At 41.8% G+C, this 19,537-nt stretch overlaps 1 protein-coding gene across 3 annotated transcripts in view; it reads right to left on the reverse strand.

Annotated features, from left to right (window-relative positions):
• Positions 1-19,537, reverse strand: part of ADCY1 (adenylate cyclase 1) — a 573,552-nt gene that overhangs the window by 428,676 nt on the left and 125,339 nt on the right. For all 3 annotated transcript variants that reach the window (XM_040433282.1, XM_040433283.1, XM_040433284.1), the window contains exon 4: positions 13,904-14,015. In XM_040433282.1, coding sequence (XP_040289216.1) covers positions 13,904-14,015 — 112 coding nt within the window. The remainder of the gene's footprint in view (positions 1-13,903; positions 14,016-19,537) is intronic.

Here is a 19,537-nt window from a genome sequence, read left to right on the forward strand (position 1 = left end):
CTCCTTACCACACATTTGGGCCCCTAGAATGCCAGGGCAGTATAACTACCCCACAAGTGACCCCATTTTGGAAAGAAGACACCCCAATTTATTCCGTGAGGGGCATGGCGAGTTCCTAGAATTTTTTATTTTTTGTCACAAGTTAGTGGAATATGAGACTTTGTAAGAAAAAAAAAAAGAAAAAAAAAAATCACCATTTTCCACTAACTTGTGACAAAAAATAAAAAATTCTAGGAACTCGCCATGCCCCTCACGGAATACCTTGGGGTGTCTTCTTTCCAAAATGGGGTCACTTGTGGGGTAGTTATACTGCCCTGGCATTTTCCAGGGGCCCTAATGTGTGGTAAGTAGGTAAATGACCTGTGAAATCCGAAAGGTGCTCTTTGGAATGTGGGCCCCTTTGCCCACCTAGGCTGCAAAAAAGTGCCACACATGTGGTATCGCCGTACTCGGGAGAAGTTGGGGAATGTGTTTTGGGGTGTCATTTTACATATACCCATGCTGGGTGAGATAAATATCTTGGTCAAATGCCAACTTTGTATAAAAGATATTTCTCTCACCCAGCATGGGTATATGTAAAATGACACCCCAAAACACATTCCCCAACTTCTCCTGAGTACGGCGATACCACATGTGTGACACTTTTTTGCAGCCTAAATGCGCAAAGGGGCCCACATTCCTTTTATGAGGGCATTTTTAGACATTTGGATCCCAGACTTCTTCTCACGCTTTAGGGCCCCTAGAATGCCAGGGCAGTATAAATACCCCACATGTGACCCCATTTTGGAAAGAAGACACCCCAAGGTATTCAATGAGGGGCATGGCGAGTTCATAGAAATTTTTTTTTTTTTGGCACAAGTTAGCGGAAATTGATTTTATTTATTTTTTTCTCACAAAGTCTCCCTTTCCGCTAACTTGGGACAAAAATCTTTCATGGACTCAATATGCCCCTCACGGAATACCTGGGGGTGTCTTCTTTCCGAAATGGGGTCACATGTGGGGTATTTATACTGCCCTGGCATTCTAGGGGCCCTAAAGCGTGAGAAGAAGTCTGGAATATAAATGTCTAAAAATTTTTACGCATTTGGATTCCGAGAGGGGTATGATGAGTTCATGTGAGATTTAATTTTTTGACACAAGTTAGTGGAATATGAGACTTTGTAAGAAAAAAATAATAATTTCCGCTAACTTGGGCCAAAAAAATGTCTGAATGGAGCCATACAGAGGGGTGATCAATGACAGGGGGGTGATCAATGACAGGGGGGTGATCAGGGAGTCTATATGGGGTGATCACCACAGTCATTGATCATGCCCCTGTAAGGCTCCATTCAGACGTCCGTATGCGTTTTGCGGATCCGATCCATCTATCAGTGGATCCGTAAAAATCATGCGGACGTCTGAATGGAGCTTTACAGGGGTGTGATCAATGACAGGGGGGTAATCAATGACAGGGGGGTGATCAGGGAGTCTATATGGGGTGATCAGGGGTGATCAAGGGTGAATAAGGGGTTAATAAGTGACGGGGGGGGTGTAGTGTAGTGTGGTGCTTGGTGCAACATATTACTGAGCTACCTGTGTCCTCTGGTGGTCGATCCAAACAAAGGGGACCACCAGAGGACCAGGTAGCAGGTATATTAGACGCTGTTATCAAAACAGCGTCTAATATACCTGTTAGGGGTTAAAAAAAATCACATCTCCAGCCTGCCAGCGAACGATCGCCGCTGGCAGGCTGGAGATCCACTTTCTTACCTTCCGTTCCTGTGAGCGCGCGCGCCTGTGTGCGCGCGTTCACAGGAATCAATCAACCACCTGTACGTCTGTGCGTACAGCGGTCCGGAGGTGGTTAAAGAAACTTACTTAAAGAAATGGGCTGAGGTCATTTCTGTCATTCAACCCAAGTTCCCCTAGCGCTTGTGTACGCAGGATCCACCTGGCTTCCCTCTGCAGAAGGAGGCGGTGTCTATCCCCCCCCTGCAGAGGGGCGGGTACTATCTCTAAACCGGAGAATGAAATACAACTAGCATCCCCATTATGGGCTTCTCTAACATGCTGGATAAACCTCGGGCATCCCTTCCCTGTTTTGACTGAGTTTAAATGTTCCCTGAACCTTTCAAACAGGCACCTAAGGTAACCCACACCAGGGGTTAAAAGGAGTGCAGGCACAAGCACGCATTGACGCACAGCCTGATGAAGCGCAGATAGCGCGAAACGGCCGCCGCTGTTAGTTGCGTGCTTGAATTGTCCGCCCCCTGCCTTATTTCTTCTTGAATAAAGCTGCCGTCTGTGATCGCACACTGGTGAGTGCCGCTGTTCATTTTCTACATACCGGAATCATTTTATCATTATTAACCCGCTTTGGCTCCCTATCTAATTTTAAAATTAACCCCTCCAGGTCTCAAGTTCTGCATGTTGGCCTCTCTCCCCTAGCTCTTTCTTCTCTTCAGAAAGAATCCCCTTTCAACTGGCGCTCCCAACAATTAACTTACCTTGGAGTGAGGCTCACTCCCTCCCTACCAGAGCTATTCAATCTTAATTACAAACCGCTGTTACAATCCATAACTACTCAGCTGGACTCATTGAACCTCCCATACTTATCGTGGTTCGGGCGAAAAAACATGCTCATGTCCTTGGTCATCCCGAGGTTGACTTAACTGATGCAGGTGTTACCCATTGAGATTCACAAGACATTCTTTACCTCCCTAAACAGGATAATCCGTAAATTTATTTGGCAAGGAAAAGGTTCGCGTATTTCCTTTCAAACGCTCACTAAGCCCAGATCACAAGGTGGTATAGGTCTACCTGACCCTGAAATGGACTGGATAAGAGGCCCACCTCATAAAATATGGATTACCCTGGAAAACTCATTCTTGCCCAATCCGGCTCGGGCCCTACTATTGGCCAATAGGCCACCCCCGCCTCTCAGCTCTATAGCAAATCCCATGATCCGCAGTACTCTGAGGGTTTGGGGGTGGTTCTTGACTAATGGTCGAGCTTTGACTGTGCCATCTCCCCTTTTACTACTAAAATATATTCTAGATCTAGCTCCTAGGGAACTCAGGGATAGCTGTCCCATTACTCTGAGAACGTCTAAGCTCCCAGTCTCCGATATTCTGGATTCCGAGGGGTGTATTCCCCCTGACTCAGAGCTTTACAAAAAATTGGGCTTATCTGCTCAGAACTTTATGCTGACCCACTTCATTAAGAGGGAAACCCTTGGCCTCACAAGGAATTCCCCTTGCCCCTCAGAAACAGATTGGTTTGAGAAATTGATAGCCACATCGCTCCCTCCCCCCAAAGTAATATCGACAATTTATAAATCACTTAAGTCCCTCCTTTCCAGTACCAAACCTGCGGCTATTGGCCTATGGGAGAGGGATTTGAAGCGATCATTGACAACTTCAGAAATTACAAAAATACTAATTACCCCCCATAAGATCTCCAGATGTGTCCGCTTACAGGAAAATAGCTATAAGGTACTGTTACGCTGGTATAAGACACCAGACAAAATAAGCCTGTATAACCCTAACTTTTCGGATACATGTTGGAGATGCCGGGAAGAGAAGGGCACTTTCTTTTACGTTTGGTGGTCCTGCAAATTAATAGGTCCCTGGTGGTCAGAGATAGTTAAGATCAGTAATCAGATATGTAAAACGTCCTTCCCATGTACCCCGGAGCTGATATTACTTTCTCTGGGCTTAGAGGGTAGCAACAAACATAAATCCTCCCTCTTCTCTCTGCTCCTAGCAGCTGCCAGAACCCTTCTCCCATCCCTTTGGCTCTCATCAGAAACTCCAAAGATTCAACAGTGGGTTAACAAGGTAGATCAGATATATAGACTAGAGGAAATTTCCCACTGGGTATTGAGAACAAGACACACCTTTCTCACAATATGGTCACCCTGGAGAGATTACAGGAAATTCTCATAGTTCACCTCCCCTCACTGAATGCCTAAGCCTGCGATATAGTGTCAAGTCGACTGCTTTGTAGTTTAATTTTAATGATAACTAATTAGCATCAACTCATGTCTATTTTTGATTGTTACGGTCATGTTATTAATTGTACTTTATTAATAACCTATATCCCCTTTGTGGGGTTGATATGGGTATAATCTCGCCTGGACACATATGTCTGTAACTTGTATGTTCAAGCCTGATTTTATGATTTTTTTCTCATGGATATTTGTGATCGCCTAGTAAAAACAATTAAAATTTTAATAAAAAAATTTAAAAAAAAGGCTGAAGGATATGGAGGAAAAAAATCTAATATTTCCAAAACAATCTAGACACACCGATCACACTGCAGGAGATAACAGAGAGAATCAAATACAGCCCGCCAGGTATCTAGGCCGCATTAGTAAAACTCTACAATGTTATGTTGAGTGCCGGCGACTTCCACCAGAGCTGGAACCAGGCCATCATCACCCCCATACACAAGAGCGGAGACAGGTACGACCCAGCCAACTATCGAGGGATTTGTGTCAGCAGCAACCTTGGGAAACTTCTTAGCAGTATCCTGAATAAGAGGATCCTCTGCTTCCTCACCAAGCACAACATCCTCAGCAGAAGCCAAGCAGGCTTCATGCCAAACCACAGCAAAACGGACCACTTCTACACCATCCAGAGCCTCATCAAGAGCCATCTCCACAATACAAAGAATGGAAAGATATATGCCTGCTTTGTGGACTTTAAGAAGGCATTTGACTCAGTGTGGCACCCAGGCCTATTCCTGAAAATTCTTGAAAGTGGAATAGGAGGAAAAACATATGATGTCATCAGAAATTCCAACACCGAGAACAGATGCAGCGTGAAGGTATATGGGAGGAGAATGGCTTATTTCCGGCAGAGCCGAGGAGTGAGACAGGGTTGCAGCCTCAGTCCAACCCTCTTTAACATCTATGTCAATGAGCTGGCGGCGGCTCCGGAGTCATCCTCAGCACCTGGTCTCACCCTCCATGACACCGAGGTGAAGTTTCTCCTTTAAAGGGCTTCTGTCAGCCCACTAAACCGTTTTTTGTTTTTTTTTTGTTTACTAATAATCCCCTTTACTGCGAGCTCTGCATACATAAGTTAAATAATCCTTTTGGTTCAGCAGAATTTGATAAAAAGCTATTTTTAAAATATGCAAATTACCTTGCTACCAGCAAGTAGGGCGGCTACTTGCTGGTAGCAGCCGCATCCTCCGATCCTAATGACGCCCCCTCGGCATTGTGATTGACAGGGCCAGGGAACGGAATCGTTCTCTGCTAGACCTGCCTGTTAGCATTCAAAATCTGGCGCCTGCGCCGCGGCCGTACATATCTTCAATCTGCGCAGGCGCACTGAGAGGCGGCCGCTCGCTCCTCAATGCGCCTGCGCCGGGTGTAGATGTGACGTCATCGGCGCAGGCGCATTGAGGATGGAGCAGCCGAGTGAGTACAACAGCAAGCGATCAATAAGGTGTTTGCCCAATAAAATAGTACCAATCTAACCGTCATCTCATCCCGCAAAAAATTAGACCCTACCTGAGACAATCGCCCAAAAAATATGAAAAACTATGGCTCAGAATATGGAGACACTAAAACAATTTTTTTGGTTTAAAAAAAGCTGTTATTGTGTAAAACTTACATAAATAAAAAAAATAAAAAAAAAGTATACATATTTGGTATCGCCGCGCTCGTATCGACCGGCTCTATAAAAATATCACATGACCTAACCTCTCAGAGGAACACCGTAAAAAATAACAAATAAAAACTGTGTAAAATAAACCATTTTTTGTCACCTTACATCACAAAAAGTGTAATAGCAAGCGATCAAAAAGTCACACGCACCCCAAAATAGTGCCAATAAAACCGTCATCTCATCCCGCAAAAATCATACCCTACCCAAGATAATCGCCCAAAAACTCAATGGCTCTCAGACTATGGAAACACTAAAACATGATTTTTTTTTGCTTCAAAAATGAAATCATTGTGTAAAACTTACATAAATAAAAAAAAGGATACATATTAGGTATCGCCACATCCGTGACAACCTGGTCTATAAAAATATCACATGATGTAACCTGTCAGATAAATGTTGTAAATAACAAAAAATAAAAACGGTGCCAAAACAGCAATTTTTTGTTATCTTGCCTCACAAAAAGTGTAATATAGAGCAACCAAAAATCATACCCTAAACTAGTACCAACAATACTGCCACCCTATCCCGTAGTTTCAAAAATGGGGCCACTTTTTTGGAATTTCTACTCTAGGGGTGCATCAGGGGGGCTTCAAATGGGTCATGGTGTCAAAAAAAAAACAGTCCAGCATAATCTGCCTTCCAAAAACCGTATGGCATTCCTTTCCTTCTGTGCCCTGCCGTGTGCCCGTACAGCCGTTTACGACCACATAAATATTGAGTTTTGTTTGGCTGTTAACCCATGCTCTGTTACCGGAAAAAAATTATTAAAATGGAAAATCTGGCAAAAAAGAAAATTTTTTAAATTGTATCTCTACAGGGTGGGCCATTTATATGGATACACCTTAATAAAATGGGAATGGTGTATGGTGAGGGGGGAAACTTTTCAAGATGGGTGGTGACCATGTCGGCCATTTTGAATCCAACTTTTGTTTTTTCAATAGGAAGAGGGTCATGTGACACATCAAACTTATTGGTAATTTCACAAGAAAAACAATGGTGTGCTTGGTTTTAACGTAACTTTATTCTTTCATGAGTTATTTACAAGTTTCTGACCACTTATAAAATGTGTTCAATGTGCTGCCCATTGTGTTGGATTGTCAATGCAACCCTCTTTTCCCACTCTTCACACACTGATAGCAACACCGCAGGAGAAATGCTAGCACAGGCTTCCAGTATCCGTAGTTTCAGGTGCTGCACATCTCGTATCTTCACAGCATAGACAATTGCCTCAGATGACCCCAAAGATAAAAGTCTAAGGGGGTCAGATCGGGAGACCTTGGGGGCCATTCAACTGGCCCACGACGACCAATCCACTTTCCAGGAAACTGTTCATCTAGGAATGCTCGGACCTGACACCCATAATGTGGTGGTGCACCGTCTTGCTGGAAAAACTCAGGGAACGTGCCAGCTTCAGTGCATAAAGAGGGAAACACATCATCATGTAGCAATTTTGCATATCCAGTGGCCTTGAGGTTTCCATTGATGAAGAATGGCCCCACTATCTTTGTACCCCATATACCACACCATACCATCAATCTTTTTGTTCCAACAGTCTTGGAGGGATCTATCCAATGTGGGTTAGTGTCAGACCAATAGCGGTGGTTTTGTTTGTTAACTTCACCATTCACATAAAAGTTTGAACAAAATCTTCTGCGTAAACTGAGGGTCCTGTTCCAATTTTTGTTTTGCCCATTCTGCAAATTCAGTGCGCTGATCTGGGTCATCCTCGTTGAGATGCTGCAGTAGCCGGAGTTTGTAAGGGTGCCATTTGTGAGTAGCTAATATCCGCCGAAGGGATGTACGACTAATGCCACTCTCCAGTGACATGCGGCGAGTGCTACGCTGTGGGCTCTTGCTGAATGAAGCTAGGACAGCCACTGATGTTTCTTCATTAGAGACAGATTTCATGCGTCCACATTTTGGCAAATCCAGCACTGAACCAGTTTCACGAAACTTAGCAAGCAGTTTGCTAACTGTAGCATGGGAGATGGGTGGTCTCGTAGGGTGTCTTGCATTGAAATCTGCTGCAATGACCCGGTTACTGCGTTCACCAGACATCAACACAATTTCTATCAGCTCCTCACGTGTTAACCTCGGCGACATGTCAATGGCTGTAAACAAAGAGAAACTTGTAAATAACTCATGAAAGAATAAAGTTAAGTTAAAACCAAGCACACCATTGTTTTTCGTGTGAAATTCCCAATAAGTTTGAAGTGTCACATGACCCTCTTCCTGTTGAGAAAACAAAAGTTGGATTCAAAATGGCCGACTTCAAAATGGCTGCCATGGTCACCACCCATCTTGAAAAGTTTCTCCCCTCACATATACTCATGTGCCACAAACAGGAAGTTAATATCACCAACCATTCCCATTTTATTAAGGTGTATCCATATAAATGGCCCACCCTGTACTTTCCATTAATTCTTGTGGAACACCTAAAGGGTTAAGAAAGTTAGTAAAATCTAGTTTTGAGAAACTTCAGGGGTGTAGTTTCTACAATGGGGTCATGGGGTCACTTATGGGGGGTTTCTACTATGTAAGCCTCATAAAGTGACTTCAGACCTGAAATGGTCCTTAACCCCTTCATCCCCGGGCCTGTTTTCACCTTCCTGCCCAGGTCATTTTTTGCAAATCTGACATGTGTCACTTTATGTGGTGATAACTTTAAAACGCTTTGACTTATCCAGGCCATTCTGAGATTGTTTTTTCGTCACATATTGTACTTCATGACACTGGTAAAATGGAGTCAAAAAAATTAATTTTTATTTATAAAAAAAATACCAAATTTACCCAAAATTTGGAAAATTTTTCAAATTTCCCAGTTTCAATTTCTCTACTTCTATAATACATAGTAATACCTACAAAAATTGTTATTACTTTACATTTCCCATATGTCTACTTCATGTTTGGATCATTTTGGGAATGACATTTTATTTTTTGGGGTTACAAGGCTTAGAAGTTTAGAAGCAAATCTTGAAATTTTTCAGAAAGTTTCAAAAACCCACTTTTCAAGGACAAATTCAGGTCCGAAGTCACTTTGTGAGGCTTACATAATAGAAACCACCCAAAAATGACCCCATTCTAGAAATTGCACCCCTCAAGGTATTCAAAACTGATTTTACAAACTTTGTTAACCCTTTATGTGTTCCACAAGAATTAATGGAAAATAGAGATACAATTTCCAAATTTTCATTTTTTTGGCAGATTTTCCATTTTAATAATTTTTTTCCAATTACAAAGCAAGGGTTAACAGCCAAACAAAACTCAATATTTATGGCTCTGATTCTGTAGTTTACAGAAACACCCCATACGTGGTCATAAATCGCTGTACGGGCACACGGCAGGGCGAAAGGAATGCCAGGAAAGGAATGCCATACGGTTTTTAGAAGGCAGATTTTGCTAGACTGTTTTTTTGACACCGTGTCCCATTTGAAGCCCCCCTGATGCACCCCTACAGTAGAAACTCAAAAAAGTGACCACAATTTTGAAACTACGGGATAAGGTGCCAGTTTTATTGGTACTATTTTGGGGTACATATGATTTTTTATTGCTCTATATTACGTTTTTTTGTGAGGCAAGGTAACAAAAAAATTTATGTTTTGGCACAGTTATAATTTTTATTTTTTTACAGCGTTTACCTGAGGGATTAGGTCATGTGACTTTTTTATAGAGCAGATCGTTACGCACTTGGCAATACCTAATAGGTCTACTTTCTTATTTAAGTTTTACACAATAATAGCATTTTTGAAACTGAAAAAATGATATTTTAGTGTCTCAGTCTGAGAGCCATAGCTTTTTTTTTTTTTGACCGATTCTCTTAGATAGGGTCTCATTTTTTGCGGGATTAGGTGAAGGTCTGACTGGTACTATTTTGGGGGCATACGCCTTTTTGATCACTTGCTGTTGCAATTTTTGTGATGTAATGTGACAAAAATTTCTTTTTTTTTACACTTTTTTTTTTTTTTTTTTTACGGTGTTCATCTGTGTGGTTAGGTCATGTAATATTTTTATAGAGCTGTTTGTTACGGACGTGGCGATACCTAATATGTATTTTTTTTTATGTATTTCACTTTACCACCATAATAGCAGTTTTGAAACAAAAAAAATGATGTTTTAGTGTCTCCATGTTCTGAGAGATATAGTTTTTTTTATTTTTTGGGCGATTGTCTTAGGTAGGGGCTCATTTTTTGTGGGATGAGGTGACGGTTTTACTGATACCATTTTGGGGGGCATACGCCTTTTTGATCGCTTGGTGTTGCACTTTTTGTGATTTAAGGTGACAAAAATGGCTTTTTTTACACTGTTTTAATTTAATTTTTTTTATGGTGTTTATCGGACAGGGTGGATCATGTGATATATTTATAGAGTTGGTCATTACGGACGCGGCGATACCTAATATGTGTGGGTTTTGTTTGTTTATTTCAGTTTTTTATTATAAAATAAGGGGAAAGGGCCATTTTTTTTTCTTTTTTACTTTATTAATTTTCTTACTTTATAAATTTTATTAAAAACCCTTTTTTTTTTTACTTATTTTACTTTACTTTATTTATGACATTCACTTTTGGGGGTCTGATTCCCCTCTGCAATGCATTAAAATACATTTGTATTGTAATGCATTGCCTGTTAGTGTATGACACACTACACTAGTCATACACTAACAGGTTGCCTAGGACAGTGTTTCCCAACCAGTGTGCCTCCAGCTGTTGCAAAACTACAACTCCCAGCATGCCAGCACAGCCAAAGGCTGTCCGGGCATGGTGGGAGTTGTAGTTTTGCAACAGCTGGAGGCACACTGGTTGGGAAACATTGGCCTAGGAGACCCAGCCTGAGGCTGAATCTCCTCGGCACCCGTAGAAGGCAGTTCCCGATGCCGTGCAAGGCATTGGGTAGCATCTGCACGGCATCGGGCTGCCTTGTGTCGTATCGGGTGCCCACCACAGCAGTGCGGGGACTCGATGCGATTGTTCACCTGACACAAACCTCTTCTATGTCGCGGTCAGCGCGGACAGCGGCATAGAAGGGGTTAATCCGCCGGCATCAGCTTTTACAGCAATGCCGGCTGATACAGCAGGGGCCCGGCTACCACGGACTGCCGGGCCCCTGCAGTGATCGTGCGCGCACCGCTCCCCTATCAAATTGCAGGAACTCAGTGGGTCCCATGACGTAACAGTACGTCAAAGGACGGGAAGGGGTTAAAAAGTGGGTTTTGGGAATTTTCCTAAAAATTTTAAGAATTGCTTCTAAACTTCTAATGTTCTAAAAAATAAAATGAAATTTACAAAATGATGGCAACATAAAGTAGACATATGGGGAATGTTAAGTAATAAATATTTTATGAGGTATCACTTTCTGTTTTAAAAACAGAGAAATTGGAATTTTGAAAATTGCTAATTAATTTTTGGTAAATTTGGGATTTTTTCATAAATAAAAGGTGAAATATATTGACTAAAATTTTTGACTATCATGAAGTACAATGTGTCACGAGAAAACAATCTTAGAATGGCTTGGAAAAATAAAAGTGTTCCAAAGCTATTACCATATATACAGTTGCAAGAAAAAGTATGTGAACCCTTTGGAATTATATGGATTTCTGCACAAATTGGTCATAAAATGTGATCTGATCTTCATCTAAGTCACAACAATAGACAATCACAGTCTGCTTAAACTAATAACACACAAAGAATTAAATGTTACCATGTTTTTATTGAACACACCATGTAAACATTCACAGTGTAGGTGGAAAAAGTATGTGAACCCCTAGACTAATGACATCTCCAAGAGCTAATTGGAGTGAGGTGTCAGCCAACTGGAGTCCAATCAATGAGATGAGATTGGAGGTGGTGGTTACAGCTGCCCTGCCCTATAAAAAACACACACCAGTTCTGGGTTTGCTTTTCACAAGAAGCATTGCCTGATGTGAATGATGCCTCACACAAAAGAGCTCTCAGAAGACCTACGATTAAGAATTGTTGACTTGCATAAAGCTGTAAAGGGTTATAAAAGTATCTCCAAAAGCCTTTCTGTTCATCAGTCCACGGTAAGACAAATTGTCTATAAATGGAGAAAGTTCAGCACTACTGCTACTTTCCCTGGGAGTGGCCGTCCTGCAAAGATGACTGCAAGAGCACAGCGCAGACTGCTCAATGAGGTGAAGAAGAATCCTAGAGTGTCAGCTAAAGACTTACAAAAGTCTTTGGCATATGCTAACATCCCTGTTAGCAAATCTACGATACGTAAAACACTAAACAAGAATGGATTTGATGGGAGGATACCACAGAGGAAGCCACTGCTGTCCAAAAAAAACATTGCTGCACATTAACATTTTGCACAAGAGCACCTGGATGTTGCACAGCAGTACTGGCAAAATATTCTGTGGACAGATGAAACCAAAGTTGAGTTGTTTGGAAGAAACACACAACACTATGTGTGGAGAAAAAGAGGCACAGTACACCAACATCAAAACCTCATCCCAACTGTGATGTATGGTGGTGGGGGCATCATGGTTTGGGGCTGCTTTGCTGCGTCAGGGCCTGGACGGATTGCTATCATTGAAGGAAAAATGAATTCCCAAGTTTATCAAGACATTTTGCAGGAGAACTTAAGGCCATCTGTCCACCAGCTGAAGCTCAACAGAAGATGGGTATTGCAACAGGACAACAACCCAAAGCATAGAAGTTAATCAACAACAGAATGGCCTAAACAGAAGAAAATACGCCTTCTGGAGTGTCCCAGTCCAAGTCCTCACCTCAACCCGATTGAGATGCTGTGGCGTGACCTCAAGAAAGTGATTCACACCAGATATCCCAAGAATATTGCTGAACTGAAACAGTTCTGTAAAGAGAAATGGTCAAGAATTACTCCTGACCGTTGTGCACGTCTGATCTGCAACTACAGGAAACGTTTGGTTGAAGTTATTGCTGCCAAAGGAGGTTCAACCAGTTATTAAATCCAAGGGTTCACATACTTTTTCCACCTGCACTGTGAATGTTTACATGGTGTGTTCAATAAAAACATGGAAACATTTAATTCGTTGTGTGTTATTAGTTTAGGCAGACTGTGATTGTCTATTGTTGTGACTTAGATGAAGATCAGATCACATTTTATGACCAATTTGTGCAGAAATCCATATAATTCCAAAGGGTTCACATACTTTTTCTTGCAACTGTAGTGACACATGTCAGATTTTCAAAAAATGACCTGGGCAGAAGGGCGAAAACTGGCCCGGGGAAGAAGGGGTTAAGCAGATGATCTTCTGCTACTATCACCAACTGAGAAAGGTCTCCAAGATAACCTGAAAATCCCAGAGAAGTTCAGTAACACGTGGGCACTGCCCATCAATCCAAAGAAAAACAATATCATGGTGTTCCAGAAAAGAAACCGGAAAGCAGCCGGGCGTTCTCCCTTCCTGTCCACTTTCAGAAACTGACAGCTACACTTACCTGGACCTAGAAATCAGCTATTCAGGGAGTTTTAAGAAAGCCATGGAAACACTGAAAGACAAGGCGAGCAAAACCTTCTATGCCATCAGAAGGCGTCTGTATACTCTTAAGGCACCAGTGACCGTCTGGCCTTAAATCCTTGACACCATCATAACCCCAATCCTCCTGTATGGCAGAGAAGTACCCAGACTGGGCAAAGCGGGACTGGGCCAACAGAACTTTTCCACCTAGAATTCTACAAACACCTTCTCCAGGTCCACAGGGGCACCTCAAACAGCGCCTGTCGAGCAGAACTGGGCAGATTCCCACTCTACTTTGCTGTTCAGAAGCGGGTTCATAATAATATCAAATCAGGTTTTTTTACACAATAAAAGCACACAGATCTATGGGGACTGGGTATTGCGGATGTGCTAGTGGCCATCTAGCAACCCATGTCCTCAGCTCTATACCCAAAATCCCGGTGACAGGTTCCCTTTAATAGGCGGTTAATTCAAGCTTAATACAAGCTTAATATCATTTTATTTTAAACACATTAAAACTTAATTAAATTACAGAAAGTCAAGCTTAATTGAGTTGTAGCCTGACTATACCATATTAGGACGTGTCCGGACTGTCTGATTGACAGAATAAGGGGTGTGGCTGTGGGTAGAGTGGGTGGGGTCATGGGCTGGAAAAGGGCGTGGCCACCTGAGTTTGACAAGAACAGTAGCGTTATACTATTTTAGTTTTTATAATTAATTTAAAATTTGAACATTTTGTTAAGACAATAAAAAAACAAAGTGGATGACACAAAAATATAAATCTTACTGTTGCCAATTCATCAAACTTTCCAAACAGTTCATTTAAAAGCTTGACCAGTTCTTGAGCTGTGCACTGGGAAGCCAAACTTGTGAAACCAACAATATCTGCAAACAAAATGCTGAAACGAAAAAAGATGATACATATTTTTTTAATACATTGAGTTATAATCCTCTAAAATTGGCAAAATCTCTAACAAAATTTAGAACTTGGCTAATGAATTTTTAATTGAAAAGTGCTTTGCTGGTTGTCTAAGTAAAAATTTTATAATACTGGTAAAATAATAATTAAAAAAAAAAAAAAAACTTACTTTGCTTTCAAAAACCGGAAAATGTTGAGAACTGCCAGATCTCCATTGACTACAACAGGATCCGGCTGCTTTCTGGCAAAAATGCTGGCTATCAGACGGACAAAAGGTCCTGCATTCACGAGTCGACATTATGCCGGAAAGCGGACAGATCCTCAGTGGTTTCTGGCATTATTCGTCAATGGAAGATACGGTGAACGGCATTATACCAAAACAGCCTGTCAGATTTCAAAATTCTGATGTCAAGATAGTGTAAGATATTTTTAAATTTTACCAGCAGCACAGCTTTACTGACTGAAACTTTCCTGAAAATCTGCATCTCTAGGTAGCCAAGACAATATCTACCAACAAAACCTATATTATAAATACAATGATATCCAGAGATTCCTCTAGAGACCACGAGGGCAACACCATGAAGAAGAATTCACACTGCTCCTTCTCCCAGGATTATGGTCTGGGGTAGTATAATATACTGTAGTCGGACCCCTCTAGTTTTCATTTCAGGTAAAATAACAGTTCGACATTACATAGGTCGTAGAACTGTAGTGGACTTGTATTCCACCGAGCACATCAGGGACGTCATTAGGTGGCAATTACAAACGGAGCTGCCAGCTGCGAATCTTGATGATTTCTGCGCCCAAGTGAATTCCGCATGCAGAATATTGCACGGAGAAACATTAATAACAGGCCAATACTGAATAAATCAAGAAGTTTTGGATATTTTGTTTCCATATTTTTATCATTTGCTTATCATCAACATGTCTATTTATCCTATGATTTTCATAATTCTATGACTTTTCCTTCATGGTGTTTGTTACTAAAGGCTCATTTGCATATATTAAAACATCAATTTTCTCAGCAAAAGTGGTCATCAGTAAAAAAAAATATGTTGGAAAACCCCTTTAACTGTCACCTACAGATTTTTTATCACATATAATCAAGTCCTCTATAAATATTAATAGCCCCATTAATTGAGCTCACTGGCAGGGATCCTGGTGGGTCTGAATCAAGGGATTGTAGTGCTCTTGCGAGTGGCACATCCCCCCATTGTTTACAAAGGAAAAGAGGCCCATCTGTCTATGCAACTCTGAGAAAAGAAGGCAGACACATTGCTTGCCATAGATTGTAAAGACATATGAAACCCAGTCAAGCAAATTACAGTACAGACAAGAAAATAGTGGATTGGTTTTGTGGTGGCCTAAGTAGGGGATAAGTATATGGGATATGGATAAGGATAAGATGACTGTAATGACTGACAATTAATGCAACTGGAAAAACAGTGAGTGTGCACAGATGATGAATACAGTATGTAAACCTGTATGTGGCCACCAAAAAAAAAAAAGTCACATACGCTAATATTTTGTTGGACCGCTATTAGCTTTGATTACGGCACGCATTCGCTGTGGCATTGTTTCGATAAGCTTTTGCTTCTGCAATGTCACAAGATTTATTTCCATCCAGTGTTGCATTCATTTTTCACCAAGATCTTGCATTGATGATGGTAGAGTCTGACTGCTGTGCAAAGCCTTCTACAGCACATACCAAATATTCTCAATAGGGTTAAGGTCTGGACTCTGGTGGCCAATCCATTTGTGAAAATGATGTCTCATGCTCCCTGAACCACTCTTTCACAATTTGAGCCCGATAAATCCTGGCATTGTCATCTTTTAATATGCCCATGCCATCAGGGAAGAAAAAATCCATTGATGGAATAACCTGGTCATTCAGTATGTTCAGGTAGTCAGCTGACCTCATTCTTGGAGCACATACTGCTGAACCTAGACCTGACCAACGGCAGCAACCCCAGATCATAGCACTGCCCCCACAGGCTTGTACAGTAGGCACTAGGCATGATGGTGCATCACTTCATCTGCCTCTCTTCTTACCTTGATGTGCCCATCACTCTGGAAAAGGGTAAATCTGGAATCATCAGACCACATGACCTTCTTCCATTGCTCCAGAGTCCAATCTTTGTCCTCCCTAGCAAACTGAAGCCTTTTTTTTCTGGTTTGCCTCACTGATTAGTGGTTTTCTTACAGCTACACAGCTGTTCAGTCCCAATTCCTTGAGTTCCCTTCGCACTGTGCGTGTGGAAATGCTCTTACTTTCACTATTAAACATAGCCCTGATTTCTACTGTTGTTTTTCTTCGATTTGATCTCACCAAACGTTTAAGTGATCACCAATCACGATCATTCAGGATTTTTTACCCACCACATTTCTTCCTCGAATAGGATGGTTCCCCACTATCCTTCCAGTTTTTAATAATGCGTTGGACAGTTTTTAACCCAATTTTAGTAGTTTCTGCAATCTCCTTAGATGTTTTCTCTGCTTGATGCATGCCAATGATTTGACCCTTCTCAAACAGACTAACATCTTTTCCACGACCACGAGATGTGTCTTTCGACATGGTTGCTTAAGAAATGAGAAGCAAATCATTGCACCAGTTGGGGTTAAATAACTTGTTGCCAGCTGAAAGATAATCGCCCATGCAGTAATTATCCAATAGGAGGCTCAAAACTATTTGCTGAGTTAAATCCAGGTGGCGACTTTTTTTTTTTTTGGACAGGAAGTGTATATTAAGAATATATCTGACATCTACAGACATACATATATTGTACATGGACCACCTAGATTCACACTTTCATGTTCCGGGCAAAAGATCAATGCTGCAAAAGGCAAAATCTTTTACCTAACGAGGACATTAAGTTGAAAATATTACTGGCAATGCAAATTATAATGCCAATAATAATCTGTAACAAACTGTGCATGAGTCAAATAAGAAGGCTGGGGTTGCACAGCTATCCATCTGTTTACCATCTGCTGCAATATAAGAGCTGATGTTAATTATTTAGTTATACTATGAAAGTAATTTAATATCTACCCTCAGGTTAAGTGCCAAGTAAACCAAATGCAGACAGACACACATGATGCTTTGAGATTTTAGGCAAGAATGACACACACAGGGAACCTGTCACATTGAACAAGATTCCTGATCTGTATGCAGGAAGAGCAGGGCAGTTTTATATACCGTATTCTTCGCCACATAAGACGCACCTAGTTTTTAGAGGAGGAAAATAAGAAAAAAATATTTTTCATTACACCTCAGGTCAGACCCCCAATATTAATCAGACCTCAGCTCACAGCCCCAATCAGATGCCCAATGTTAATAAGACCTCAGAGAGCCAAATATAAAGAAGACCCCCAATAAGACCTTATATGAGACCCCCATGCCTCATATCAGTCCTCCATGCCTCATATCAGGCCCCAGCCATATGTGATCAGCCCCCAGCCATATGTGATCAGCACACAGCCATATGTTTATCAGCCCCCAGCCAGATATAATCAGCCCCCAGTCATATATAATTCAGCCCCCAGTCATATATAATTCAGCCCCCAGCCATAATGCAGCAGCCCCCAGCCTCAGATCACAAAATAAAGCACTTACCTCTCCTGCTCCTGGAGCCGCCGCTCCTCACCGCCCGCGATCTTCTTCCTTCTCCTCCTTCGGCTGTGCTGTGAACTGGCGCGCACAGCGCGAGGTCACAGAGCACCCTCATGCTGTGCGCAGACTTCACAGCCGACAGCCGAGGACCAGTAAGCGGTGAGTACAGAGCCTTCACCGCTTCATGGTCCTCCGATACTAACGAGCACTTCCATAATGGAAGCCCTCATTAGTATTCGCCCCATAAGACACAGGGTGCATCATCTTATGGGGCGAAAAATACGGTGTGTGTATCTAAATATTATATATATTTATATACTGAAAGAATTTTGGACTGGACACTTTTTGCTCAAATGTTGTTGGGGTTTCCGATTAGACGGCCGATATGCAGACATCCGTTTCTTAGGCCCATCATTCTGCAACGTGTAAACTTTACCCTTGGCGTAGTCATCAGCATCACGCTGCCATTTTTTCCTTTTGGTAGCTTCCTGATCCTTGATAAATTTAGACAAATGTCCCATACAACTATCATCATAGGCTTTCCATTCATCAGGTCCCAACATGGTTTGTAGAGCCAACTTGGTTTCAGATTGTCGTTTTTTGCTTATCGGCAATTCCTGTTGTAAATACTCTAAGTTGAGCAAAATTATATCGAAGGCATATTTATTAGAAATCTGGACAAATTTTTGGGCAAAGGCTGATTCAGTGGGAAATAAATTAGGTTTAAGTTGTGAGCGGATCCCTCTAGGGATTCTATGATCCTTGAAATACTGACCAAGGGTCATTAGATGTAAGTCAGTAGAGGCAATTTTCTTGGCATCAGCCTCATAGCATCTTTTGAGATCAATCAAGGTCGGAGTGGATAAAAATAAAGGCTCACTCACCAGACCCTGCAAAATTCTTTCCTCATCGTCCCTAGTGTATGTGAAGACATCAGGGGGATCCAAAATGGTAATTCTTTGAACACAATAGAGTAGGTGCAAGCTGGAAAAAGTCCACAATAATCAGAACACCAAAAAGAGATCCAGCAGCACAAGACAAAAAAGCAAGGGTGCAAAAAAATCCTCAAAGCCGCAGGCTCAAACGGCTAACCGTAAATATAAATAACAAAAGAATGAGGCAGCACTCCAAACATCAGATGAAAAAGATAGTGGTGTCACAGCCAGACAGCTGAGAAGCGCTCACAGGAGCTTCTCAGATCCTCCTCCTTGAATTTCTTTGTTTTGGTTTAGTTTCTCATCTCGTTAGTCTATCTCAGCTGTCATGCAGTTGGACTGATCGCTACCCTTTAGGTTCCTCCCCATAATGCAGTAGTGTGCGGCTGATACAACTTCCTGGAGTGTGTGTGCATGCTGTTCCCAGTTCCCAGTTCCCAGTCCTCAGTCCTCAGTCCTCAGTTGTCTGCAAGATAAGTGCTGTTTATGTATTTATGATTTTGTCTTTTCTGGATCCAGGTGACCCTGACTCCCTCCGTGTCAGTGTAGGGAGCCGGTGGTCGTGTCCCTTCACTATTGTAGGGTCTTCAGGTAATAGATAGCCGAGGAACGTGGATATGCGGCCATCCACCTTTGGGGTGTTCGCATAGGCTGAGCAGTGAGGGAGAGCGGCAGGTCTATTGCAGGGGTCTCCCTTTGTTCCTTAGTTGTGGATCCAGAGAGACATTGTTTATATGGTATTGTCTTGTTTCCTGTACACCATCCGTGACAAGTGGGTCCTTTATTCCCCTCTGCAACGTTTCAACCGCTCAATGCGGTCTTTATCAAGCATAGTTACAAGTGTCATACAGGGGAATATATATACCCAGAGTGCATAGTGGCAATACAAGTGAAAATTATTCAAATATATCAATAAAATACATAAAAACAACTTAGAAATATCAAAAAATGTCACAA

The sequence above is a fragment of the Bufo bufo genome, chromosome 5 (assembly GCF_905171765.1).
Source record: "Bufo bufo chromosome 5, aBufBuf1.1, whole genome shotgun sequence".
NCBI lineage: Eukaryota > Metazoa > Chordata > Amphibia > Anura > Bufonidae > Bufo > Bufo bufo.